This window comes from Pseudorasbora parva, chromosome 6 (assembly GCF_024679245.1).
Source record: "Pseudorasbora parva isolate DD20220531a chromosome 6, ASM2467924v1, whole genome shotgun sequence".
NCBI classification, from domain to species: Eukaryota; Metazoa; Chordata; class Actinopteri; order Cypriniformes; family Gobionidae; genus Pseudorasbora; species Pseudorasbora parva.
In genome coordinates, this window is record NC_090177.1 from 4,652,483 (window position 1) to 4,679,613 (window position 27,131).

General features: G+C 40.8%; 1 protein-coding gene across 2 annotated transcripts in view; it reads left to right on the forward strand.

Annotated features, from left to right (window-relative positions):
- Positions 1-27,131, forward strand: part of si:ch73-290k24.5 (F-box only protein 41) — a 49,907-nt gene that overhangs the window by 14,404 nt on the left and 8,372 nt on the right. For both annotated transcript variants that reach the window (XM_067445455.1, XM_067445456.1), the window contains exons 5-13: positions 1,131-1,354; positions 10,288-10,427; positions 10,518-10,601; positions 11,925-12,040; positions 12,524-12,676; positions 15,886-15,981; positions 16,051-16,169; positions 21,594-21,752; positions 24,778-24,893. In XM_067445455.1, the coding sequence (XP_067301556.1) occupies positions 1,131-1,354; positions 10,288-10,427; positions 10,518-10,601; positions 11,925-12,040; positions 12,524-12,676; positions 15,886-15,981; positions 16,051-16,169; positions 21,594-21,752; positions 24,778-24,893 (1,207 nt within the window). The remainder of the gene's footprint in view (positions 1-1,130; positions 1,355-10,287; positions 10,428-10,517; positions 10,602-11,924; positions 12,041-12,523; positions 12,677-15,885; positions 15,982-16,050; positions 16,170-21,593; positions 21,753-24,777; positions 24,894-27,131) is intronic.

The window sequence follows — 27,131 nt, forward strand, 5'->3', positions numbered from 1 at the left end:
AAGGATAAACTGAGTACTTACCCAACATGATCATCATTCAACCCAAGCACCTTTGATGAGGTGATTACGTTACTGTTGATCATCTGTCCGTCATCGTCTAAAGCCCGCCCTGATAATCTCATTGGTCAGTTTCTGTTGATCATCTGTCCGTCATCGTCTAAAGCCCGCCCTGATGATCTCATTGGTCAGTTTCTGTTGATCATCTGTCCGTCATCGGCTAAAGCCCGCCCTGATGATCTCATTGGTCAGTTTCTGTTGATCATCTGTCCGTCATCGGCTAAAGCCCGCCCTGATGATCTCATTGGTCAGTTTCTGTTGATCATCTGTCCGTCATCGTCTAAAGCCCGCCCTGATGATCTCATTGGTCAGTTTCTGTTGATCATCTGTCCGTCATCGTCTAAAGCCCGCCCTGATGATCTCATTGGTCAGTTTCTGTTGATCATCTGTCCGTCATCGTCTAAAGCCCGCCCTGATGATCTCATTGGTGAGTTTCTGTTGATCATCTGTCCGGTATTGTCTAAAGCCCGCCCTGATGATCTCATTGGTCAGTTTCTGTTGATCATCTGTCCGTCATCGGCTAAAGCCCGCCCTGATGATTTCATTGGTGAGTTTCTGTTGATCATCTGTCCGGTATTGTCTAAAGCCCGCCCTGATGATCTCATTGGTCAGTTTCTGTTGATCATCTGTCCGTCATCGTCTAAAGCCCGCCCTGATGATTTCATTGGTGAGTTTCTGTTGATCATCTGTCCGGTATTGTCTAAAGCCCGCCCTGATGATCTCATTGGTCAGTTTCTGTTGATCATCTGTCCGTCATCGGCTAAAGCCCGCCCTGATGATTTCATTGGTGAGTTTCTGTTGATCATCTGTCCGGTATTGTCTAAAGCCCGCCCTGATGATCTCATTGGTCAGTTTCTGTTCCGGCATAATTACTCCTCTATGGATCGAGTCCAGACCGAACCGCCTGAGCTCAAATGTTGTTGGCGGGGCTGAGTTCGGCTGTGGGCGGGGCTGAGTTCGGCTGCCATCCAGGCTAATGATAATCTGATTGCAAGACAGAAATAACAATACTGTGTGACTGAAAAGACTCATACCTATACATGACTACGGCTCTCTCTGTGACGTCTGCGCAGGTTTGAGCGAAGGCTGCGGACGCTGTCGGTGGGATCGGGCGGTTGCGAGGTTCACTGGGACGGGCGGCTGTGTGGAGGCATGGAGGGTCCCGAAAGCGGCTCTGACTCGCCCTGGCTGATCCGACACACTCACACAGACGCCGACTCGGACAACTGGTCCCTTTACACCGCAGAGTCACAGGAGGACACACAGCACACGGGCTACAGGTCCTACAGCCGCATGGGTAACGCCCGATTCCATGGTGTTAATATATGGTTGTATTATATATGCTATATTTTTCTCACACAAATTCATCAGAAGGCTTTTATTAAAGGGTTAGTTGACCAAAAAATGAAATGTCTGTCATTAACTCCTCCCCCTAATGTCGCTCCACACCCGTAAGACCTCCGTTCATCTTCACACAGTTTAAGATATTTTATATTTAGTCCGAGAGCGTATGCAAGTGTATGCACACTATACTGTCCATGTCCAGAAAGGGAATAAAAACATCATCACAGTAGTCCATATGAGACATCAGTGGGTTAATTAGAGTCTCTTGAAGCATCAGAAATACATTTGGGTCCAAAAATAACAAAAACTACGACTTTATTCAATGATTCGGATCGCCAATGTCACGTGATTTCATCAGTTTGACACGCGATCCGAATCATGAATCAATTAACTGATTCATAACCGTTTGAATCTTTATTTGAGGATTGAACACAGACGCGGAAGAGAAGACAATGCTGAATAAAGTTGTAGTTTTTGTTATTTTTGGACCCAAATGTATTTTTGATGCTTCAAGAGACTCTAATTAACCCACTGATGTCTCATATGGACTACTGTGATGATGTTTTTATTCCCTTTCTGGACATGGACAGTATAGTGTGCATACACTTGCATACGCTCTCGGACTAAATATAAAATATCTTAAACTGTGTGTGAAGATGAACGGAGGTCTTACGGGTGTGGAGCGACATTAGGGGGAGGAGTTAATGACAGACATTTCATTTTTGGGTCAACTAACCCTTTAACTCCCTTTTTCAGTAGCTTGTCAGCAGTGGTGGAAAGAGTACTGAAAAGGCATACTCAAATAGAAGTACTGTTGCTTGTCAAAAAATGTAGTTCTAGTACAGTAAAAGTACCTGTCCTAAATACTACTCAAAGTAGGAGCAAAAGTAGCCCTTTTAAAAGTACTCAATTATGCTATGAATGTTATTCCATAGCCTGCTAATTAAAAATGTAGCTTACTCTTTTATGGATGATTCTCAGTAAGAACAAAAAAACATGAGATCACCAACAGTATTTTATTATTTCTTTGACTATTTTTTTATATTTTTGACTGCTAGCACTAAAAATAAAGCCATATAATATTTGAGAAAGCAACCAATAATCTGGTAACATTCATGACAAACATTCTGTAGAGGTTTTCTTGCGGTTAATTAAAAAAGGTTGCAAAGCGTTGTTTATTAACAATTTTATTAACAGTTCTTTTTTTCCAAGACGCATTCATACTGCTTTAATTTCACATTCTGCTTTAGTAACACAATTTTCACAACTGATTATTGCTGCTTGCAATTAAACAACAAAACCGATTTAAAATATAAATCTGATGTTTTATTAAAGTTATTTGCTATATACATGGATAACAATTTTCAATAGCATGTGAGAACACATTACATTAAAATATGCACTTCATTCAATAAGCTGACAGAAAGCAGGTTTAATGCGTTTACATATTAAACAAAATTATTACACGGCTCTGTGAAATACTTGATTCTGATTGGTCAATCGCGCATTCCAGCGGTTTGTTATTTCCAGATAACACCCGCTCATCCGGGTACTGCGAGTTATCTTGACCGGTTCTACTTCTGTGCTTAACGCTGGCGCCATCTTGTGGCTTAAACAGCCGTGGGTTACAATGGAAGACTTCAAGGCGGGTTTCCTTTATAACGTTTTTAATATAGATATTTTTCTTACACAAACGCATCGATTGGAATCAGAAGCTCTATTAACCCATCGGAGTCGTGTGGAGCACGTTATTTGACGGACAGCTGCATTTTTATGGACTTCAAACACAACTACAACTACTGCTGGGATTAACGTTAGCCTGGACTTTTTAAATATATCTCTGATTGTATTTGTCTGACAGAAGAATGTCATAAACACCTATAATGACCTGAGGGTGAGTAAATCAGAGGCTTGGTTTCATTTTTGGGTGAACTAACCCTTTCAGCATTCATTTTCAACATTTAGCAGCAATAGATAACGGCTTAAAGCAGTCTGGAACTGTTTTTCTTAGCGGAAGCTTTGCGTAAGAGCTAATAAAATATTTAATCTCAAGACAATATTTTGTGTCTAATAATTATTTATTGGAGACTAGTAGCCGTGTAATAAGCGGGATAATGTCCACCCAGCCGGTTGTTATCACAGAATAAACCCCTTCAGAGTGATCAGGACCGACGCGAAGCGGAGCGTCACTCTGAAGGGGTTTATTCTGCGATAACAACCGGCTGGGTGTACATTATCCCTTACTTGATGTAAGGGACACAGATCTAGCAGATCTGGCAATCGGCCTCATTCACTGAAGCCTGGCAAACAACACAATACGGACCATTTGTGTGTATTCGAAAATGTAATATTCTGCGGTCAATTTTTAGTAATCTTTAAAGCTACACTGTGTAACTTTATTAGTTTATTCTTAGCTAAAAACACTTAGTTCTTTCAAAAATATGTGCTCATTAATGTATATTTACTTCTTTCAAGTAATAAAGTATTCTCGTTAGTTTATAATATGCCATTGTAAATACATACGGGTGAGGGGTTCGAATGCCGGTCGCCATTTTGTCCCTCCATCTTGAAAGTACATTAGCCAAAGAGGGACATACCCGTAAATTCAAGCTTCGCTTTTTGCATTTTAACACTCGATGGCACTCATGGACGAGGTGGAACTGGAAGCCGTGTTAATCTTGGACTAAATCAGCCACCGTAGGGATTAAAACGAAATCAGAATTGAGAGGAACAGAAACTATTATTCACTGGATGGTCAGATTGCTTTACACCACTAGATGGGGGAAAATATCACACAGTGGAGCTTTAAGGCAATTTCCTGATTTCAGTCTTCATACAATAACCAGCAACAACCCTCATTCATAAAGCACATGTGGCTTCTCTCTAGGCTGGTCGCTATGGTTGATTTGACGGGAGTCACGCGTGAGGCAGACAGAGGACTGATTATTCGTCTTAGCCAATCGCGTCGACATGGAAAAATAAACCTAATGTAGCGACGCCATGTTTAAGGAAAATAGCGCAGATACAGCACTTGAAATGTGCTCAAGTAAAAGTAAAAGTATACTTTTTTTAAACTACTTAAAAAAGTACAATTCCTGAGGAAAAACTACTCAATTACACAAGTAGACAACTGCTTATCATTAGCTCAGTTACTTTTAAAACAGTGTAGCTTTTCCAGTAGCTAACTACTTTATCCATCTAGTAGTCTGCATTTTTACTTTCTCAATCCCATTTCCACATGAAATCTTTCTGTACTGTAGACTACTTATACTTGTTGTAGCCAGTAAACAATGTATTTAGTTTCATATTTATGTTTAAATTTCATCTAGGCTATATTGATTATGAAAAGCGAAAAAATGAACAATACGTCAAAAGCCACGTTTCCATTACAGATTTGCGAAAAACTTTTGCGATATTTCTTAGATGTCGATAAAAAACGATTGCGAAATGACATTGTTTCCATAGCTGCAGTTATGCGACTAAAATATATTATTTTCCTCTCGCGATAGGTCGGCACTTGGTAGGTTTGTATATCATCCACCGCACTAGCCATTATTTTTATTGGAAGGAGACGTGTGTTATCAGGCATTATTACACGGCTCTGTGAAATACTTGATTCTGATTGGTCAATCGCGCATTCCAGCGGTTTGTTATTTCCAGATAACACCCGCTCATCCGGGTACTGCGAGTTATCTTGACCGGCTCTACTTCTGTGCTTAACGCTGGCGCCATCTTGTGGCTTAAACAGCCGTGGGTTACAATGGAAGACTTCAAGGCGGGTTTCCTTTATAACGTTTTTAATATGGATATTTTTCTTACACAAACGCATCGATTGGAATCAGAAGGCTCTATTAACCCATCGGAGTCGTGTGGAGCACGTTATTTGACGGACAGCTGCATTTTTATGGACTTCAAACACAACTACAACTACTGCTGGGATTAACGTTAGCCTGGACTTTTTAAATATAACTCTGATTGTATTTGTCTGACAGAAGAATGTCATAAACACCTATAATGACTTGAGGGTGAGTAAATCAGAGGCTTGGTTTCATTTTTGGCTGAACTAACCCTTTCAGCATTCATTCTCAACATTTAGCAGCAATAGATAACGGCTTAAAGCAGGCTGGAACTGTTTTTCTTAGCGGAAGCTTTGCATAAGAGCTAATAAAATATTTAATCTCAAGACAATATTTTGTGTCTAATTTATTTGAGACTAGTAGCCGTGTAATAAGCGGGATAATGTCCACCCAGCCGGTTGTTATCGCAGAATAAACCCCTTCAGAGTAACGCTCCGCTTCGCCTCGGGGTCCTGATCACTCTGGCGGGGTTTATTCTGCGATAACAACCGGCTGGGTGGACATTATCCCTTACTAATGGCAAGAAAAGCCTCTTAGGTTACTTAAGCAGGACGGATATGAGGTGTGTGTGTGTGTGTGTGTGTGTGTGTGTCAGACCTGCTTCAAGGTCTTCATGATAATGTGGCATTTCTGTGTTTAGAATCCAGTATTCCTGTAATTCTCTTGTCTTTTATGAGTTTAATAAAGAACAAACCGTCATCTGTAAAGAATGATCGACTTTTACGCACACCAGGTTGACGCACATAGAGAAGAGCGAAATGCTTGAGTTTGCTTGGTAACTCAAATGTTTTTTTACTACTTTTGTTATTTTGGCTAGAAAATTTGTTTGTTGGAAATATGAACTGAATTTAGAAATGAAGACAGTCTTTTTAAATGAAGACAGCGTTTGGAGTGAGTGCATGCAAAATAATCCATTCCCTGAGTCCACAAATAAAAATAGACAGTTTATAGTTTATAATTATGTCTTGAACTTATCTGTATGGCTAAAAATGAAGCAGTATTGCGAGTTGTTTCCGCTGTCTTAAAGGAAGAAGGAAAAATTGAAAAAACGGCGGCGGAAAAAACGTTTCCATTGCAGTTTTGCAAAAAAGTCTTTTTTTGAATTGCCTGAAAAACCACCTCACGAGAGCGTAAAAACATTTTTTTGCGATATATGGGAGTTTTTGCGAAACTGCCGCATTTCCATTGGGCGTATTTTCAATTCGCAATTTGAAGGGCAATGGAAAAGCGGCTACAGCCATGGAGGGGGTCAGACATGATTTTGACCACTTCATTAAGTTTTGTTTTGTAGAAAGCCTTTCTTTAAAGTAAATTACATTTTTTGTATAAATTGTATTTTCATTTTAATCAATGTTTCATCAGCCAATTACCTGGATTAGTGTTGCACGATATACCGGTACTAGAAAAGTATTGCAATACCCTGCTATTACAAACGGTACGATATGGACTTTTATTAGTACCGGTACTTTAAGGAGGACAGCGCCTATAAGCTGTATTTCTTAATTTCGGTGGATGTGTGACAGCAGGTGTCAGGACGTGTGTGAGCTCTGCTTCAGCCGTTCAATAAACATTAGAAGCAGAAGAGTTAAATATATACGCGCAACGCATGACAAAGAAAGCAACAGAAATATGCGCGCATGAGAGGAAAAAGCGCGGCACGGGACGTGCTCGAGCCGGACTCTGACCTGAAGCGCGCGCACACGCCTTTCAGACAACAAACATGCGATCGCCATTCAGTTCTTTCGCGGATTATTATTTGGGTTTGAAACATAGACCGTAAAAAAATATGGACGACTCGACATCATCCGTTTCCGCTTGGCAGATTTGAAGCTTTCAGGCAGCCTGCACGGCGCGGACATCTTGGGACCGAGTCTGCGCAGTAGCGATTTCGGGACCGGAGTTGCGCAGTAGAGCGCAGGAAGTAGAGCAGTAAGTACTGCTGCGATATCAAAAGCCCGCCCACACTCTCACAGATGCAGAACGATTAATTATGTTGGTGTGAAATAAACAGTTATGGAAATGTAGAAATTAAAGCTAAAGCTCCAAACTGCTCCCAAAAATCCCAAAAAAAGTATGTTAGTGCCTCAGTGACAACTTCACTCAGAGAAGACGTCGATCTCAGCTGTCAATCATGACGTCACACACCCCGTTTTATAGCATCAGATAACTAACTAAAACTAAACTTATTTTAAAACTTAACACTTGAAATGAAATCATCGTGATGATAACTGCCTTCAGTGACATAAACTAACTTTGGGGAAAAAATATTTGTAGTGTAATTTTATCGTTTAGTTTGCCTCGCGTCCATTAGAAATCACAGAGGGGCGACTATACTGGGACCGGCCACCGGGGGGCGATCGAGGCGCGAAAGCTTCAGTATCTGAGAGGGAGACTGCAGGCTTGGTTTGAATGGTCAAACATATGTAAAAATGCGTGGTCTGGCGAGTATTCAGGTCAACACAGTCGATGTCTTTAGTGAACGTGTAGTCTACAGCTGAGGTAATGAGAGCCGTGCAGGTCTTAAGAGAGACCTAATATTCTGTGATTAATGTTAAGCAAACAATGAAAAAAAGAAAACCTCCACATGCTTGGCTAAATAACTAAATATATATTAATTAAGAATCAGTGTATAGTTAAATTATAGAGTGAAGACTAAGTAAGCAGTTTTATATTTGATTATTTAATTTCTTTCTTGACTTGCTACTGTTAAATAGACCCAATGAAGCTGAACAATAAAGAACTGTTTTTGTCATATTGTTTGTAATTAGCATTTTTTGCTTATTTTTAAAAACAGATACAATTAAAAGTCTATATTATTATTATAAGATAACATTTTTAAAAATATGAAGTTACTTGAATCATAAGATTTTGGTCATCCCAACCTGTTGAGAAGTGTAAGGTTAGTGAATGAAAGCATGATTGATAATGATGATCTCTGTGAGGATCTTCACACTGGCCGTTATTACAGCAATAAGAGGAGGAATGGTCAAAAACCAGTGCAGGAACAGCTGGCCAAGTGCATTTTTTAGTAAAAAATTTTTTTAACAATGAATAATAAGTTCTGTTGTCATATTAATCATATTATCTGTTTTTTTTGTTTTTTTTTTACCGTGGTATCGATTAAGTATCGGTATCGAGGTATTTTAGTCTGGTATTGTATCGAAGTCATAATTTTGGTATCGTGACAACACTAGCCTGGATTTAATAAATAAGAAGCAAATAGGCTAATGCAGACAGTAATCATTTTACATTTACATTTATGCATTTAGCAGACGCTTTTATCCAAAGCGACTTACAACTCAGGAGAACAGGAAGCGATCCGTCAAGAAGAGGCAACGAAACACAAAAAGTGCCCTAAATACTAAGATTTGTACACTGCTCAGAGTAGCAAAGACCAGAAAAGGAAAGAAGAAAGGAGAAATAGAGGGGGAAAGAGTTTTTGTTTTTGTTTTTTTTTAATGTAAGATTAATTGCTCATGGAAGAGATGAGTTTTTACCCGTCTTTTGAATGAAGCGAGTGATTCTGTCGTGCGTATGGAGGACGGAAGATCGTTCCACCAACCAGGAACAATGAAAGAAAAAGTTCTAGAGAGGGATTTCATGGCTCTCTGTGATGGTACCACAAGCCGTCACTCGTTAGTTGAGCGAAGGCTTCTGGTGGGGGTGTAGACTCGTAGGAGTGAGTCGAAGTAAGCGGGTGCTGAGCTTGTGGAAGATCCATGAGCAAGAGTCAGGGCTTTGAATTTGATCCGGGCAGCGAGTGGTAGCCAATGCAGAGAGATGAATAGAGGTGTGACATGAGCCCTTTTGGGCTCATTGAATACAAGCCGTGCCGCAGCGTTCTGGATCATTTGCAGCGGTTTGATTGCACAAGATGGAAGTCCAGCCAGAAGCGCATTGCAATAGTCAAGTCTAGAAATGACCAGGGCTTGGACAAGAAGCTGTGTTGCATGCTCCGTAAGGAACGGTCTGATTTTCCTACATGACCTGTCTTTGAGATGTGGTCTTTGAAGGACAGCTGGTCATCAAAGATTACTCCAAGATTTCTGACCGACCCTGAAGGAGTAATCAAAGATGAACCTAGCTGGATGGTAAAATCGTGTTGTATGGTGGGATTAGCAGGGAAAACAAGCAGCTCAGTCTTTGCTAGATTGCTAGATAGTTTTTTCATCCATGCCGAGATGTCCGCCAGACAGCTTGAGATCCGTGCAGCTACTGTGGGATCATCTGGTTGAAATGAGAGCTAGAGCTGTGTGTCATCAGCATAGCAATGATATGAGAGGCCATGTGCCTGAATGATGGGTCCCAATGATGTGGTGTAAATGGAGAAGAGGAGAGGTCCATGCACTGAGCCCTGAGGAACCCCCGTGGTCAGTTGATGTGTTTTGGATACCTCTCCTCTCCAGGCAACCTTAAAAGACCAACCTGTGAGATTTTCATACCTGTTTGAGGACTCAAACCAGTGGAGAGGAGTCCCTGTGATGCCCAGAGATGAGAGGGTGTACAGAAGAATCTGATGATTCACAGTGTCAAAGGCAGCAGATCGTGTCATGGAGGCGCCGGTTAATCTCATAAATTAACCGAAACTCAGCAGACTACTTGCCTTACAGACATGAGAAATATGTTTATAGAAAGCTTGAAAATGTCCACTTTTAAACGAAACAATTAGAAACTAAAATAAATGGTCAAGCAATGCAGCTCACGCCTGCTGTCAGTTTAACACACTCTAATCCTGACTCCGGAGAACTTAAGTTAAACACATTTCGTTCTTGCACTGATGTTAAATGTGTCGGCATTTTGCACTTTGACTGTCATTTTGAGATATAGGCTATATTTGAGTATTGTGTGTATCGGATAGTTAACAAAAACCTCATGATTGTGACAGATTTGCCATTGAAAAGACTGGGGGACAAGCGTCCCAATCAAGCTCAATTCACCCGATACTCTTTGAAATCATGATTACATTGAATTATGTAGCATGAAACCCCAAATATACTAACATTTGTAACGATGTCATTGTCCTCATCAGGCCCGGATCTGTCGGGGCTTCACTGGTGTGTGAAACGACGCAGTGAATCGATGGTGTGTTCAGAGCGTCTGCGGCTCAAAGCTGCTCTGTTCTGTGTGTTTATTTATCTGGACACACGCTCCCTGCTGACTGCTGCTGAGGTGTGTGTGTGTGTGTGTGTTAAGAATATGATGTTAAATGTTGCTTTGTGCGATTTAATGGTGATTATCAAATGTGTGTGTTTGTTTCAGGTGTGTAAGGACTGGCGCAATGTTGCACGTCATCCTGCTGTTTGGACCAGAGTAACACTTGAGAACGCACGTGTGTCATCAAAGGCAAGACGACACACACACACACACACACACACACACACACACACACACACACACACACACACACACACACACACACACACACACACACACACACACACTAAAAAAAACACCCTCCCACTTACAAACACACTCATACACACTCAAACAAACAAACACCCACCCACCAACACAAACACACACACACTCAGAGACACTCATACACACAAACACCCCACACACAGACACACACTCATACACACTCAAACAACCCCCCCTCCACTTACAAACACACTCATACACACAAACACCCCACACACAGACACACACTCATACACACTCAAACAACCCCCCCTCCACTTACAAACACACTCATACACACAAACACACTCAAACAAACACCCACCCATACAAACACACACACACAAACACACTCAAACAAACACACACACACACACACACAAACAAACACCCACCCACACAAACACCACCACACACAAACAGACACACACTCATACATACAAACACACTCAAACAAACACCCACCCACCCACACACACACACACACTCATACACACAAACACCCCCACACACCCCATACACACAGACACACACTCATACACACTCAAACAACCCCCCCCCCACAAACACACTCAAAGCACACCCCCCACTTACAAACACACTCATACACACACTCAAACACCCCCCCACACACAGACACAAACACACTCAAACAAACACCCCCCCCCCCACTTACAAACACACACATACACTCAAACAAACACCCACCCACACACACACTCAAACAAACACCCCTCCCACACACACACAAACACACTCAAACAAACACCCCCCCCCCACTTACAAACACACACATACACTCAAACAAACACCCACCCACACACACACTCAAACAACCCCCCCCCCCCACACACACACACACAAAAACAGCAGAAACATAAATTGCTTAAATAAAACAAAACAATCTTCACTCAAAATTAATTGAAGGAAAATTACCAAGAAAACTATATCAGAAAACAACCAATTCCCAATCTGAATAACCAAACGCCCAAACACAACACAAGACAAATCCAGCAAACATCAGCAGACTGGGCCGAACTGCTGAAGACAGAGACTCAGATCTCACCTGTTCAGAGATTTCTTCTGTTCATTATTTCCACACACACCCCACAAACACACACTGCCCTGTCCTGCCAACACTTCCTCATCTCACCAATAACACAATTCAGCCAATCCTCTAGAGGTCAGCAGAGAGCAAATCTTAAAGTTAAAGTCATACTAACCGTGTGTTTGTGTGTGTGTGTGTGTGTGTGTGTGTGTGTCTAGTTCTTGATGACTCTGTCTCAGTGGTGCTGTCAGACTCAGTCTCTTGTTCTTCATAACCTCAAAACTCGACCCCGTGGCAAGAAAGAAAGCAAAGACGAGTACTTGCGGAGCACAAGGTAAAACACACACACACACACGTAGTGTTTCCATGTTTTATGGGGACTTTCCAATGACGTAATGGTTTTTATACTGTACAAACCAAATTTTCTATCCCCTGACACTGACCCTGCCTCTAAACCTGCCCAACACACACACACACACACACACACCTAAACTTACCCAACACACACACACAAACTATACCTAAACCTACCCATCACAGGAAACATTGAGCATTTTTACTTTCTCAAAAAAACTCCCTCTGTGTGATTTATAAGATGTTTTCCTCATGGAGACCAAAAAATGTCCCCACAAGGACAAGGATTTCGGATATTGCCATCTTTGTGGGGACATTTTGTCCCCATAACGTAGGGATTACCAGCCCACATACACACACATGCAGGGATTTTCAATCTTTGAGCCCAACGCTTATACTGTATCCTTAAAAATGATCAAAGCAAATGTTATGAGATGTTTGTGCTGTGTGTTTCTGTGTGGAGGGGCGGCCTGGAGGCGGGCCTGGAGGCGGTGCTTAAGTCAGCGGGGCGGAGTCTCGTCACTCTGAGCGTCTCTCATTGTCCCAACATTCTGACGGACAGATCGCTGTGGCTCGTCAGCTGTCACTGTCGCGCGCTGCAGTCGCTCACATACAGGTGACATAATCACACCAGTCATAATGCTGTTTCACATCTCATACTCTAATATTTTATATTAAAATATTGAAGATGCATTTCTTTAGGTTATATCATTTTGTATATATACAGACAAACAGATAGGAAGGATGGATGGAAGAAATCCATTGGAACTATAGAAAAATGGATGGAATGATTTAATGATGGAAGGAACAATAGAATGATGGATGGATGGATGAATGGAAAAATAGAATGATGGAACGATAGAACGATGGATGGAATGACAGAATGATGGATAGAATGATAGAACGATGGATGGAACAACAGAATGATAGAATGATGGATGGATGGATAGATGGATGGATGGATGGAATGAATGATGGAAGGAACAATAGAATGATGGATGGAACTATTGAATGATGGAACGATAGATTGAATGATAGAATGATGGATGGATGATGGAATTAGGGCTGTGCAATATATCGAAATTACCGAAATATCGCAATATGCATATCGCAACGGCACGCAATATCTGAATGATTTTAATAGGCTACTTCAGCATTGTGAAAAGTGTATGTTTAAGGTCGACGCGTATAGCAGAGAATAGACTGGGCACACGACTGTTACTAATGTGACTTGCTTGACATTAAAAAGAGTTATTAAACGCAATAATTTGCATAACACAATAACTTGCGCTGTCTGACACTGACACACACACACACACACACACACACACACACACACACACACACACACACAAACGATTTGTGACAGATGTTAGCGATGCTTTCTTTTCCCAGAAAGAATGTGAAACACAAATTGTTCATTCTCAGTTTTTAAATAATTGTTTTTATATAATTTAAATAGATTTTACGCACTAATAGCAATATCGTATCGCATATCGAATATCGCATTATTTAACAAGATATTGCATATCGCATTTTTCTTCAATATCGCACAGCCCTAGAATGATGGATTGAATGATAGAGTGATGGATGGAATGATAGAACGATGGAGGGAATGATAGAGTGATGGATGGAATGATAGAACGATGGAGGGAATGATAGAGTGATGGATAGAATGATAGAACGATGGAGGGAACGATAGATTGATGGATAGAACGATAGAGTGATGGATGGAACGATAGTGATGAATGGAATGATAGAGCGATGGATGGAATGATAGAACAATGGATGGAATGATAGTGATGGATGGAATGATAGAGTGATGGATGGAATAATAGAATGATGGATGGAATGATAGAGTGATGGATGGAATGATAGAATGATGGATGGAATGATAGAATGATGGATGGAATGATAGTGATGGATGGAATGATAGTGATGGATGGAATGATAGTGATGGATGGAATGATGGTGATGGACGGAATGATAGTGATGGATGGAAAGATAGAATGAAGAATGGAATGATAGAGTGATGGATGGAATGATAGAATGATGGATGGAATGATAGAGTGATGGATGGAACGATAGATGGAATGATAGAGTGATGGATGGAATGATAGAATGATGGATAGAATGATAGAATGATGGATGGAATGATAGAGTGATGGATGGAACGATAGATGGAATGATAGTGATGGATGGAATGATAGAATGATGGATGGAATGATAGAATGATGGATAGAATGATAGAATGATGGATGGAACGGTATAATGATGGCTGGAACGATAGAATGATGGATGGAATGATAGAGGGATGGATGGAACGATAGAACGATGGATGGAACGATAGTGATGGATGGAACGAGTGATGGATGGAACGATAGTGATGGATGGAACTATAGAGTGATGGATGGAACTATAGAGTGATGGATGGAACGAGTGATGGATGGAACGATAGTGATGGATGGAACTACAGAGTGATGGATGGAATGATGGTGATGGATGGAACTATAGAGTGATGGATGGAACGATAGTGATGGATGGAACTATAGAGTGATGGATGGAATGATGGTGATGGATGGAATGATGGTGATGGACGGAATGATAGTGATGGATGGAACGATAGAATGAAGAATGGAATGATAGAGTGATGGATGGAATGATAGAGTAATGGATGGAATGATAGAATGATGGATGGAATGATAGAGTGATGGATGGAATGATAGAATGATGGATGGAATGATAGTGATGGATGGAATGATAGAATGATGGATGGAACGATAGAGTGATGGATGGAATGATAGAATGATGGATGGAATGATAGAGTGATGGATGGAACGATAGATGGAATGATAGAGTGATGGATGGAATGATAGAATGATGGATAGAGTGATGGATGGAATGATGGATAGAATGATAGAATGATGGATGGAACGGTATAGTGATGGCTGGAACGATAGAACAATGATGGATGGAACGAAAGAATGATGGATGGAATGAGAGTGATGGATGGAACGATAGTGATGGATGGAATGATAGAGTGATGGATGGAATGATAGAGTGATGGATGGAATGATATAGTGATGGATGGAATGATAGAGTGATGGATGGAATAATAGAACGATGGATGGAATGATAGAGTGATGGATGGAACGATAGAATGATGGATGGAATGATAGAGTGATGGATGGAACGATAGAATGATGGATGGAATGATAGAATGATGGATGGAACGATAGTGATGGATGGAATGATAGAATGATGGATGGAACGATAGTGACGGATGGAATGATAGAGTGATGGATGGAACTATAGAGTGATGGATGGAACTATAGAGTGATGGATGGAATGATAGAATGATGGATGGAATGATAGAGTGATGGATGGAACGATAGAATGATGGATGGAATGATAGAGTGATGGATGGAATGATAGTGATGGATGGAACGATAGAATGATGGATGGAATGATAGAGTGATGGATGGAATGATAGAGTGATGGATGGAACGATAGAATGATGGATGGAATGATAGAATGATGGATGGAATGATAGAATGATGGATGGAATGATAGAGTGATGGATTGATAGTGATGGAATGATAGAGTGATGGATGGAACGATAGAATGATGGATGGAATGACAGAGTGATGGATGGAATGATAGAGTGATGGATGGAACGATAGAATGATGGATGGAATGATAGAGTGATAGATGGAACGATAGAACGATGGATGGAATGATAGAGCAATGGATGGAACGATAGAACGATGGAGGGAATGATAGAGTGATGGACTGAGGTATAGGATGATGGCCTGTTGTCTGCAGGAGTGCGTCGGATCCGGCCGGACAGGAAGTGATCTGGGCTCTGGGAGCCGGATGCAGAGACGTCACTACACTGCGGATCGCTCCTCTGCAGCCCTGGTGAGCTTCTCCTTCACTCACAGCCGTTGTGTTGGGATATTTCAGTGATTTCCCGCCTGTTTCCTTCAGCCTGCAGCCCAATCGCTTCAGTAACCGATGCTTGCAGACGATTGGTCGATGCTGGCCAAACCTGTGTCGGGTGGGTGTGGGCGGGGCTGGCTGCGGCATCCAGGGATTGGCCTCTTTGGGTGAGTGACAGCCATGTTTTATTCACACTAGCTCACTTTTGTGACCCAATCAAAAATGTCCATTATCATTCGAAAGCATAAATAGTGGGTGGGAATTGAATGAATAGTCGTTACCACAGAAACGCTACTTTAAATCCTTTAAGCGGGCTCCTACCCCTAGTGGGCGGAGTCATCATTTGCATTTTGCTAAATGTACTATAACATTAATATTTTCAAATCTTTTTCTGATTTTGAACAATAGAATGATGACAGAACTATAGAATGATAGTGTAATGGATGGAAATGAATGGATGGATGAATGATTGGATGGATGAATGAATGATCGGATGGATGGATGGATGGATGGATGATTGGATGGATGGATGGATGGATGGATGAATGATTGGATGGATAGATGAATGAATGAATGATTGGATGGATGGATGAATGAATGATTGGATGGATGGATGGATGATTGGATGGATGGATGGATGAATGAATGAATGATTGGATGGATGGATGGATGGATGGATGGATAAATGATTGGATGGATGGGTGGATGAATGATTGGATGGATGGATGAATGATTGGATGGATGAATGATTGGATGGGTGGATGAATGATTGGATGGATGGATGAATGAATGATTGGATGGATGGATGAATGATTGGATGGATGAATGGATGGATGGATGGATGAATGAATGAATGATTGGATGGATGGATGGATGTATGGATAGATGAATGAATGATTGGATGGATGGATGGATGGATGAATGATTGGATGGATGGATGGATGGATGGATGGATGAATGATTGGATGGATGGATGGATGGATGAATGAATTATTGGATGGATGGATGGGTGGATGGATGGATGGGTGGATGAATGATTGCATGGATGGATGAATGAATGATTGGATGGATGAAGAGAAGTGGATGGATGGATGGATGGATGGATAGAAGTGGATGGATGGATGGTTCGATAGAACAATGGATAGATGGATGAATGATTAGATGGATGGATAGAAGTGGATGGATAAATTGATGGATGGATGGATGGATGGATGGATGAATAGAAGTGGATGGATTTATGGATGGATGGATATAAGTGGATAGATGGATGAATAGAAGTGGATGGATGGATGGATAGAAGTGGATAAATGGATGGATAGAAGTGGATAAATGGATGGAACTATTGAATAATGGATGGATGATAGATGTATGGATGGATAGGTGATGGATGAAACGACAGAATGATAGAATAATGGATGAATGGATGAAAAATGTATAATGGATGGATGGTATGATAGATTGATAGAATGATGGAGGGATGATGGATGGATGTGAAAGTGTTTAGTACAGTACATTTGCTTCACAGTAAACGTTTTTAGTTCCTTTCTCAATGAAGCCCCTCCTTCTGAAAGCACACTGTGCTCTGATTGGTCGGCTGGAGGAGTGTTGTGATTGGTGTTTGGAAAATGTCCCGCCCCTTTCCAAAACCAGCAGTTTCAACACTCCTCCTGACCAACTCAACCAGGCCCCGCCCCTTTACTCTGCATGAATTAATATAATGAGGAATATAGAGTGCCGAAGTCATGACGTCACTTTGTAGGCCAACCCGGAAGTTAGCGGCGCATGAGTTCCCTCGATCATAAGCCTATGTATTTTCCCCATAGACTTCTGGACAGTCGCAAAAAATAAGATCTGTGTTCAACAAAGAGTTACGACCCTTACTAGGGGTGTGCATTGGCACTGCCTTCACGATTCGATTCGATTACGATTCACCAGGTAACGATTCGATTCGATTCGATTCTACGATGCATTGTGATGCATCAAAATTCTACTGCACACAAAGCAAATTTTTCATCAGTCATGAGGCAATACAAGCAGATATTAAACAACAGATTGTATTGGCTGCTATGTGTCTCCTGTATCTTTGACATAAAAGTTATTAAATAAAATAAAATGTAATTAAATAAAATGCAATTAACCCTTAAATGCATGACTGTTTCACCAAACATTCTTACATATTCGGGTCGTTAGCGACCCAGATCTATATTTAACATGGATAGACCTCTACTTGTCGTGATAATATATAAAACTCCTGATTTTAGAGTAACAGCTACAGAAGAATAAAATAAAACCTATTTCGTTACCTTTTGGAGCTTGGAAGGATTCAGTTTGAGCAGATGTTTAATACCATCATCATCTGTCCTCGTCAGAGCTCGTTTACCAGTATATTCAGCATCTGCCTCATATTCGCGATCTCCAGCATATTCTCCAAACTCATTTTCAATGTCTTCAAAATCAATATTTTGATCACTGACAGCTTCTTGACCACATCCATCATCAGTGACAGTGACACTAACATATGATTGTGTTCAGTTCTTGCTCTCTGAAGTAAATCACTGAGCCATTTCAAGTTTTGCAGATTATTGTTTCGTTTTCTGTCAGAGCTAACTATGAGTGAAACGTCACTTCATCATTGCGTATCAGACATTGCCACCTTGTGGAATAAAGGTGAATTGCGGCGTTTTTCGTCATTATAGATTCATTGATTATTGTGCAAAAAAATATACGTACAATCCTACACACCTCGAGTCGTTAGCGTATGGGAGGCCGTTTCAGCATAAAAACGTTCCAACGTTACTCGTCGTAATTATATTTTTGCTAGTAACAATTCAATTAAAGAGCTCTATAATTAAATTTGTACTAGTAACAATTATGATTGTAGAGCTCTATAATTGTATTATTACTAGTAACAATTGAATTACAGAGCTCTATAATTAAAAATGAATGGAAGTCAATGGAGACATATGACTAGTAATAAATGAATTGTAGAGCTCTATAATTGTAATTGTTACTAGTACAAATTAAATTATAGGAACGTTTTTATGCTGAAACGGCCTTCCATATTAGCGCGTTTTTAATAACCCGTCTATCACGGTCATCTCCTTCCTTGTTGTTGTTGTTATTCTCCCGGAACCGGAAGTATTTGAAACTTCACAACTTTATCGTCCGCCAGAAAATAAACAGTGACATAATCGATTATGGCACTTTGCCGCATCGATGCTGAATCGTTCATGCCCCGCATCGCGATGCATCGCCGAATCGATTATTGTTGACACCCCTAACCCTTACACGTTTTGTCTATCAAGATAATCTTTACAAGTGAATCCAACATGTAAACCGTTTGAAGCCTAAATAAAGCCGTCAGATATAAAATGCTCACGGTAGGCTATAAACGGACTACAGCACACAGTCGCGGATCTACGTCATCATCACGCTTCCTCAAACTTTATTTAAAAAACACGTTCGCTCATTATGATCTGCGCTGTGTATTAACACTTATCCACTTCTTCATGAGAAATATTGCCCATTCGTTTTGTCCAAAAATGTTAGAAACTAATTGGATTTATGCGTGCCTCTCTGAGATTTGTTTTCTCGTTTGTTAATGTTTTATTTATTCGTTTATTATTTTGTTAGTTTATATAAACCTTAATATTATTGTCTTTGTGATTAAGATTAGGCGATTATGCCTGATCATCGTGCCCCAAATAGACTCTAAAGCAGCACTAGGTAACTTTTCAACCTTCATAATATATTTTCAAGACTCTTGTGATGATACATCGACTTAGAATGGGTTGAATGACACGTCTGCCATAGCCTGATGGGGTCTGTATCGTTTTTAATCATACTTTTAAACTTCGGGTTTCGGGTAGTAACCCGAGAACAAAAAGAGCTACAAAATTTGACTGCTTTACGGCATATACGTCACTTCCACCAACACACACACTTCCTTACATTCAGACGTGCGAGCCCAACTTTGTTTGTCGGATAATATAGTCATGTCCGAAGCAGCAGAGACAAATAAGAAAGAAAAGGTTTTGTTGGAGGAAAGCAATAAGAGGAAACGAAAAAGTGATGGGATTAAAGGCCGGACGAGGATCAACATGTGACCAGCGTTTGCTTCGGCGTGAGCAGAAGGAGGCGTGCCCGACCGATGCGGTCCTGCTTGTTACGGTGATTACCGACCACTCAAACATTGAACTGAAGTATCATATAGATTCTGTAAAACGCTAACCAATAGACTACTATAATGACGCTGGCTTGTAAATGTGAGCATCGCGATTATTCGGCGTTTGAAAAAAATAAAACCCATGAAATGATATTCATATGACATGCTGAAGCATAAGCCACTGACTGTACCTGATGAAGACATTTCACACGCGCCGCCAGAAGAACACCTGCATGTGAACTCCTCCTGCAGTGTTCAGGGGAACTGTTAGCGCTGCACCGACCCCCGGGACGCTTTTATGAAGTTATTTGGCCCGCACCGCACCACTGTATATATTTTTACAACCCGCCGCGCACCCGCGACCATTAAACAGACATACGGGGTCCGCGGGTTATGAGACGACCCGCGCATCACTAGTTCAGGGCTATCAGGGCTGTCATGTCAACAAATGCACGCGCGATGGCGTCCCCTGTTGTAGGATGACAGAGCTTACGACAGTAGTTGAGGACATTATTTTTTCCAAACTGTAGAGGGACCCTGAGAGCAAAAGTAGCCAAGTGCGGCTTTAAAGATTATCTTTCACTGTATTATGTTTGATTGTATGTTTGCTAATTCGCCAGAAAAAAAAACATGCTTTTACCACCTCAGAAGCATTAACGACGTAAGCTATAACTTAGCCGTATCAATTTACAATCATATGTCCTTTTCCTTAGACGATTGATCATAATCGAGGAGAGAACCTCTATAAATCTGGACATGTAGGACAGCGCAGCTTTCATTCGACGACTTGTGGTTCCATCTCAGGACAAAACTGAACACTACAGTCTCTCCACAGAAATGAAGAACTGGTAATCGGTTACCTATCACAGATTTCTGTGTACAACAATATTTGGAAACACCACTATTTGAAAGGACTAAATATATAACTATGTATATTAACTGAAAGGTAAACTTCTAAGAACGTGAGGCTGAAACGCGGGCTAGTTTTGTATTTTTATTAAACATTTACTTACAGAATTCAAAAGTGAATGAAACGCGGGCTGGTGAGATTTCCCGTTTGTCACGATGACGTCTAATGTCCCGGCCAAAGGATGTAGTCCCTTTTAGCAACTTGTTAGCAACCGCCGTTTTTAAGACACAATAAAGTTTAAAAAAATCACAAGCAGGTTAGAACTAGTGTGTTTTATGTCATAGATCAAAACGTGAAAATATTTAGAGGCTTTGCTAACCCCAGACCTTATTTCAGGCGATTTAGCAAAAACCCATTCAAAAAACCCATAGACTTTTGAGCGAGGGAACCGGAAGTGCTAAAATGCTAACTCACTTCCGCGTTTTGGCCTACAAAGTGACGTCAGAACTTCGGCACTCTATTGTGGCGAGGCTGATTTGGTGTGTTGGTGTGTGTTTGTGTGTGTGTTTGGTGCAGTGAGGAACTGTGTGAATCTGTGTGTGCTGGAGCTGGATCACATGAACGAGCTGAACCAGGAGGGGGCGGCAGAGATCAGCAGAGACGGGCTCCAGCAGCTCCACACACTCTCCTTCATCTCCACACCCGTCACCGCCAAAGCCCTTCTGCACTTCACAGGTGAGCAGCTCATGACATCACACACAAGCCATCATCACACACACATGACATCGTCACACACACACACACACACACACACACACACACACACGCACACGCACACACACACACACGGCATCATCACACACACACACACATGACATCATCACAAACACATCATCACCTCCACATGACATCACACACACGGCATCATCACACACACACAATATCATCACACACACACACACACACACAACATCATCACAAACACATCATCACCTCCACATGACATCATCACACACACACACACATGACATCATCACCTCCACATGACATCATCACACACACACATCATCACACACACAACATCATCACACACACAACATCATCACACGCACATAACATCATCACACACATGACATCCTCACCTCCACATGACATCCTCACCTCCACATGACATCATCACCGCCACACATCATCACACACACACACACACACACACACACACACACACACACACACACACACACACACACACACACACACACACACACACACACACACACACACACACAACATCACAAACACATCATCACCTCCACATGACATCATCACACACACACACACACACACACACACACACACACACACACACACACACACACACACACACACACACACACACACACAACATCATCCCAAACACATCATCACCTCCACATGACATCATCACACACACACACACGATGACATCACACACACGACATCATCACCTCCACATGACATCATCACACACACACACACACACACACACACACACACACACACCACCTCCACATGACATCATCACCGCCACACGACATCTCACACACACACACACGGCATCATCACACACACACACGACATCACACACACATCATCACCTCCACATGACATCATTACCTCCACATGAGATCATCACACACACATCATCACCTCCACATGACATCATCACATACACATCATCACCTCCACATGACATCATCACCTCGCTTCTCTGATGTCAGTTAATGGTAGGGTAGGTTGGAATTAGTTAAACAACTTTTTTCCCAAATTTTGTTTAAACTTTGTTTAAATATATAAATTATTATATATCAATACATAATTAAAATGTAAGTACTCTGAAAAAGAAAGTATAAAAACTGAGTGTCTGTTGACCTCTCAGGACTGTTTTAAAGACAGCTCATTATTTCCATTCACTCCATCTTCTCCCTTCTGGGCTCTTTCCAAAGCCACGCCCCCAAAATACATGAACGCGCCTTACCGACCAATCAGCTGGAAGAGGCATTAATTACCTCAGACGAGCGGTGTGCATGTAGTGACATCATGCCAGAATCACATGTAATAAAACATCGAACTTTATCAGTATGAATATAAACAAATTAGATGTCTTTTAGTCCTCACTATCAAGCTAGAATCGTAAAGTTTAAAATATATTTTTGTTTGATTTGGTAACGAGCTAGTTATATTTATAAGGCAATAAACGGGTAGCATCATGTTTTTCCAATAACATCAGTTATACTGTGATGAAGATGAATTTTGTGTAAGATTCATAACATACACTGTGTTTTGTATGTAAGCGTTTCCATGATGAAAGCATTGTTGATTAGCAGCTAAAGCTAACTTAGCTCTAAAAAAAGTTCCTGGATGGGTACTCCTTCCCTCAGGTGTACTAGCTCTTACACATGCATTTTGTTATCTAAAGTTAAATTTTGCGAAATTCAACACGACAGCGATCAACTTGAGCTAGGCATATGGAGTATTTATCATCTCTACTAATGGCTAAGGGTATCATATTGTAACTTTATGCTAAGTAATGTTATGTTAGCTATATTAGGCAGCTTCATGTGCTCTTGATACATGCTTCATGAAAACATAAACCAAAAAAATGTATAATCAAAATGAAAGATTACCTGTACAGCAGAAATACAGCAGCAATGAGGCGTTTTTCAGGTCCCTCAGTTCTCACCATCGTTGAAAAGCCACGCAGATATTTACTCGCGTTTGATTTCTTTGTTTATCGAAAGACTTTCTGTGCATTGCCTTTTCTCGTACTGTCTTCGTTTTTTGCATTGTTTGCCTTCGCTGACGGCAAAACCCTGCACTGTGAAGTTTGAATGCTCTTTCTCTGCCATTATTTGCCTAGGTTTCTTGCCTCTTGAACTGCTCGAATCAACTGAGCGCGCGCATGTGGGCGGATCCTGTAGCGAAAGCGGTGGTCGCCATGGTAGCGAGAGAGAGTGACAGTCGCCCAAGCCAATCATTCGTTTCGTCCCGAACAAAAATAATGAGCGGTGTTTATTGCAGATTAAAAAGTCTAGAGTCACTCGGTTTTTATACTCTCCTTTTCAGAGTACTTACATTTTAATTATGTATTGACGTATAAAGAAAGTTTAAACAAATTTGGACAAAAGTGTTTTAGATCAGTCCGTCCTACCCCACCTTTAATGGTCACATGGCATTTTAGCAGCGCTTTTTTCTGATCATGTTTATTTTGATTTTATTTATTTATTATTCCAATTTAACATCATGATTTCATCTTTAGAGTAAATGCTTTTATTTTGAAAAGTAAACATTTTATTAAACTTTTTATCAATTTTAGGTATTTAAATAATTATAAGTAAGTGTATTTTATTTCGATTGTTTTGAAAGTTATTTATTTTACATTTTTAGTACGTGTTTTTTATTTTTTTTACTTTCAAATAATTTTTAATTAAAACTTTTTGTAAGTTTTATATTTTAATGCAAATGGTATATGTTTAGTTCAAAATTATATATTCAATTTGACGGTTTTATGATTTAAGTCAGTGCTCTTTTATGTTCATGTTTATTTTTAATTTAATTTTTAAAAATTAGTTTATTCCAATTTTACATAATTTTAGTAAGTTTACCAGTAATTTAAATGCTTTTATTTTGAAATTATAAACTCAGTGTGATTGTGTGTGTGTGTTGACTGACATACAGCAACACGTCTGACACAGCCGCTCTCTGTCTGTGTGTATGTGAGGTGTGTGTGTCAATCTGAAGTGTGTCGTGGTTCAGTTGTGTATAACTGATTACTTCGAGGACGCTGCCAATGAAGAAGCCAAGAGATTATTTGAGGAGATCGTCATCAACCTACAGGTGAAAGATGAAAACGCACACACACTGACTGATGAAAACTCACACACACTGACAGATCAAAACTCACACACACTGACTGATCAAAACTCACACACACACTGACTGATGAAAACTCACACACACACTGACTGATCAAAACTCACACACACACTGACTGATCAAAACTCACACACACTGACTGATCAAAACTCACACACACACTGACTGATGAAAACTCACACACACACTGACTGATCAAAACTCACACACACACTGACTGATCAAAACTCACAGACACTGACAGATCAAAACTCACACACACTGACAGATCAAAACTCACACACACTGACAGATCAAAACACACACACACTGACAGAGCAAAACTCACACACGCTGACTGATGAAAACTCTCACACACTGACTGATGAAAACTCACACACGCTGACAGATCAAAACTCACACACACTGACTGATCAAAACTCACACACACACTGACTGATCAAAACTCACACACACACTGACTGATCAAAACTCACACACACACTGACTGATCAAAACTCACACACACTGACAGATCAAAACACACACACACACTGACAGACCAAAACTCACACACACTGACTGATGAAAACTCACACACACACTGACTGATCAAAACTCACACACACACTGACTGATCAAAACTCACACACACACTGACAGATCAAAACTCACACACACTGACTGATCAAAACTCACACACACTGACAGATCAAAACTCACACACGCTGACTGATCAAAACTCACACACACACTGACTGATCAAAACTCACACACACACTGACAGATCAAAACTCACACACACTGACTGATCAAAACTCACACACACTGACTGATCAAAACTCACACACACTGACAGATCAAAACTCACACACGCTGACTGATGAAAACTCACACACACTGACTGATCAAAACTCACACACACTGACTGATCAAAACTCACACACACTGACTGATCAAAACTCACACACACTGACTGATCAAAACTCACACACACTGACAGATCAAAACTCACACACGCTGACTGATGAAAACTCACACACTGATCAGATCAAAACACACACACTGACTGATCAAAACACACACACTGACTGATCAAAACACACACACTGACAGATCAAAACTCACACACTGACTGATCAAAACTCACACACACTGACTGATCAAAACACACACACACTGACTGATCAAAACTCACACACACACTGACTGATCAAAACTCACACACACTGACAGATCAAAACTCACACACACTGACAGATCAAAACTCACACACACTGACAGATCAAAACTCACACACACTGACAGAGCAAAACTCACACACGCTGACTGATGAAAACTCTCACACGCTGACAGATCAAAACTCACACACACTGACTGATCAAAACTCACACACACACTGACTGATCAAAACTCACACACACACTGACTGATCAAAACTCACACACACACTGACTGATCAAAACTCACACACACTGACAGATCAAAACACACACACACACTGACAGACCAAAACTCACACACACTGACTGATGAAAACTCACACACACACTGACTGATCAAAACTCACACACACACTGACAGATCAAAACTCACACACACTGACTGATCAAAACTCACACACACTGACAGATCAAAACTCACACACGCTGACTGATCAAAACTCACACACACACTGACTGATCAAAACTCACACACACACTGACAGATCAAAACTCACACACACTGACTGATCAAAACTCACACACACTGACTGATCAAAACTCACACACACTGACAGATCAAAACTCACACACGCTGACTGATGAAAACTCACACACACTGACTGATCAAAACTCACACACACTGACTGATCAAAACTCACACACACTGACAGATCAAAACTCACACACACTGACTGATCAAAACTCACACACACTGACAGATCAAAACTCACACACACTGACAGATCAAAACTCACACACGCTGACTGATGAAAACTCACACACTGATCAGATCAAAACACACACACTGACTGATCAAAACACACACACTGACTGATCAAAACACACACACTGACAGATCAAAACTCACACACTGACTGATCAAAACTCACACACACTGACTGATCAAAACACACACACACTGACTGATCAAAACTCACACACACACTGACTGATCAAAACTCACACACACTGACAGATCAAAACTCACACACACTGACAGATCAAAACTCACACA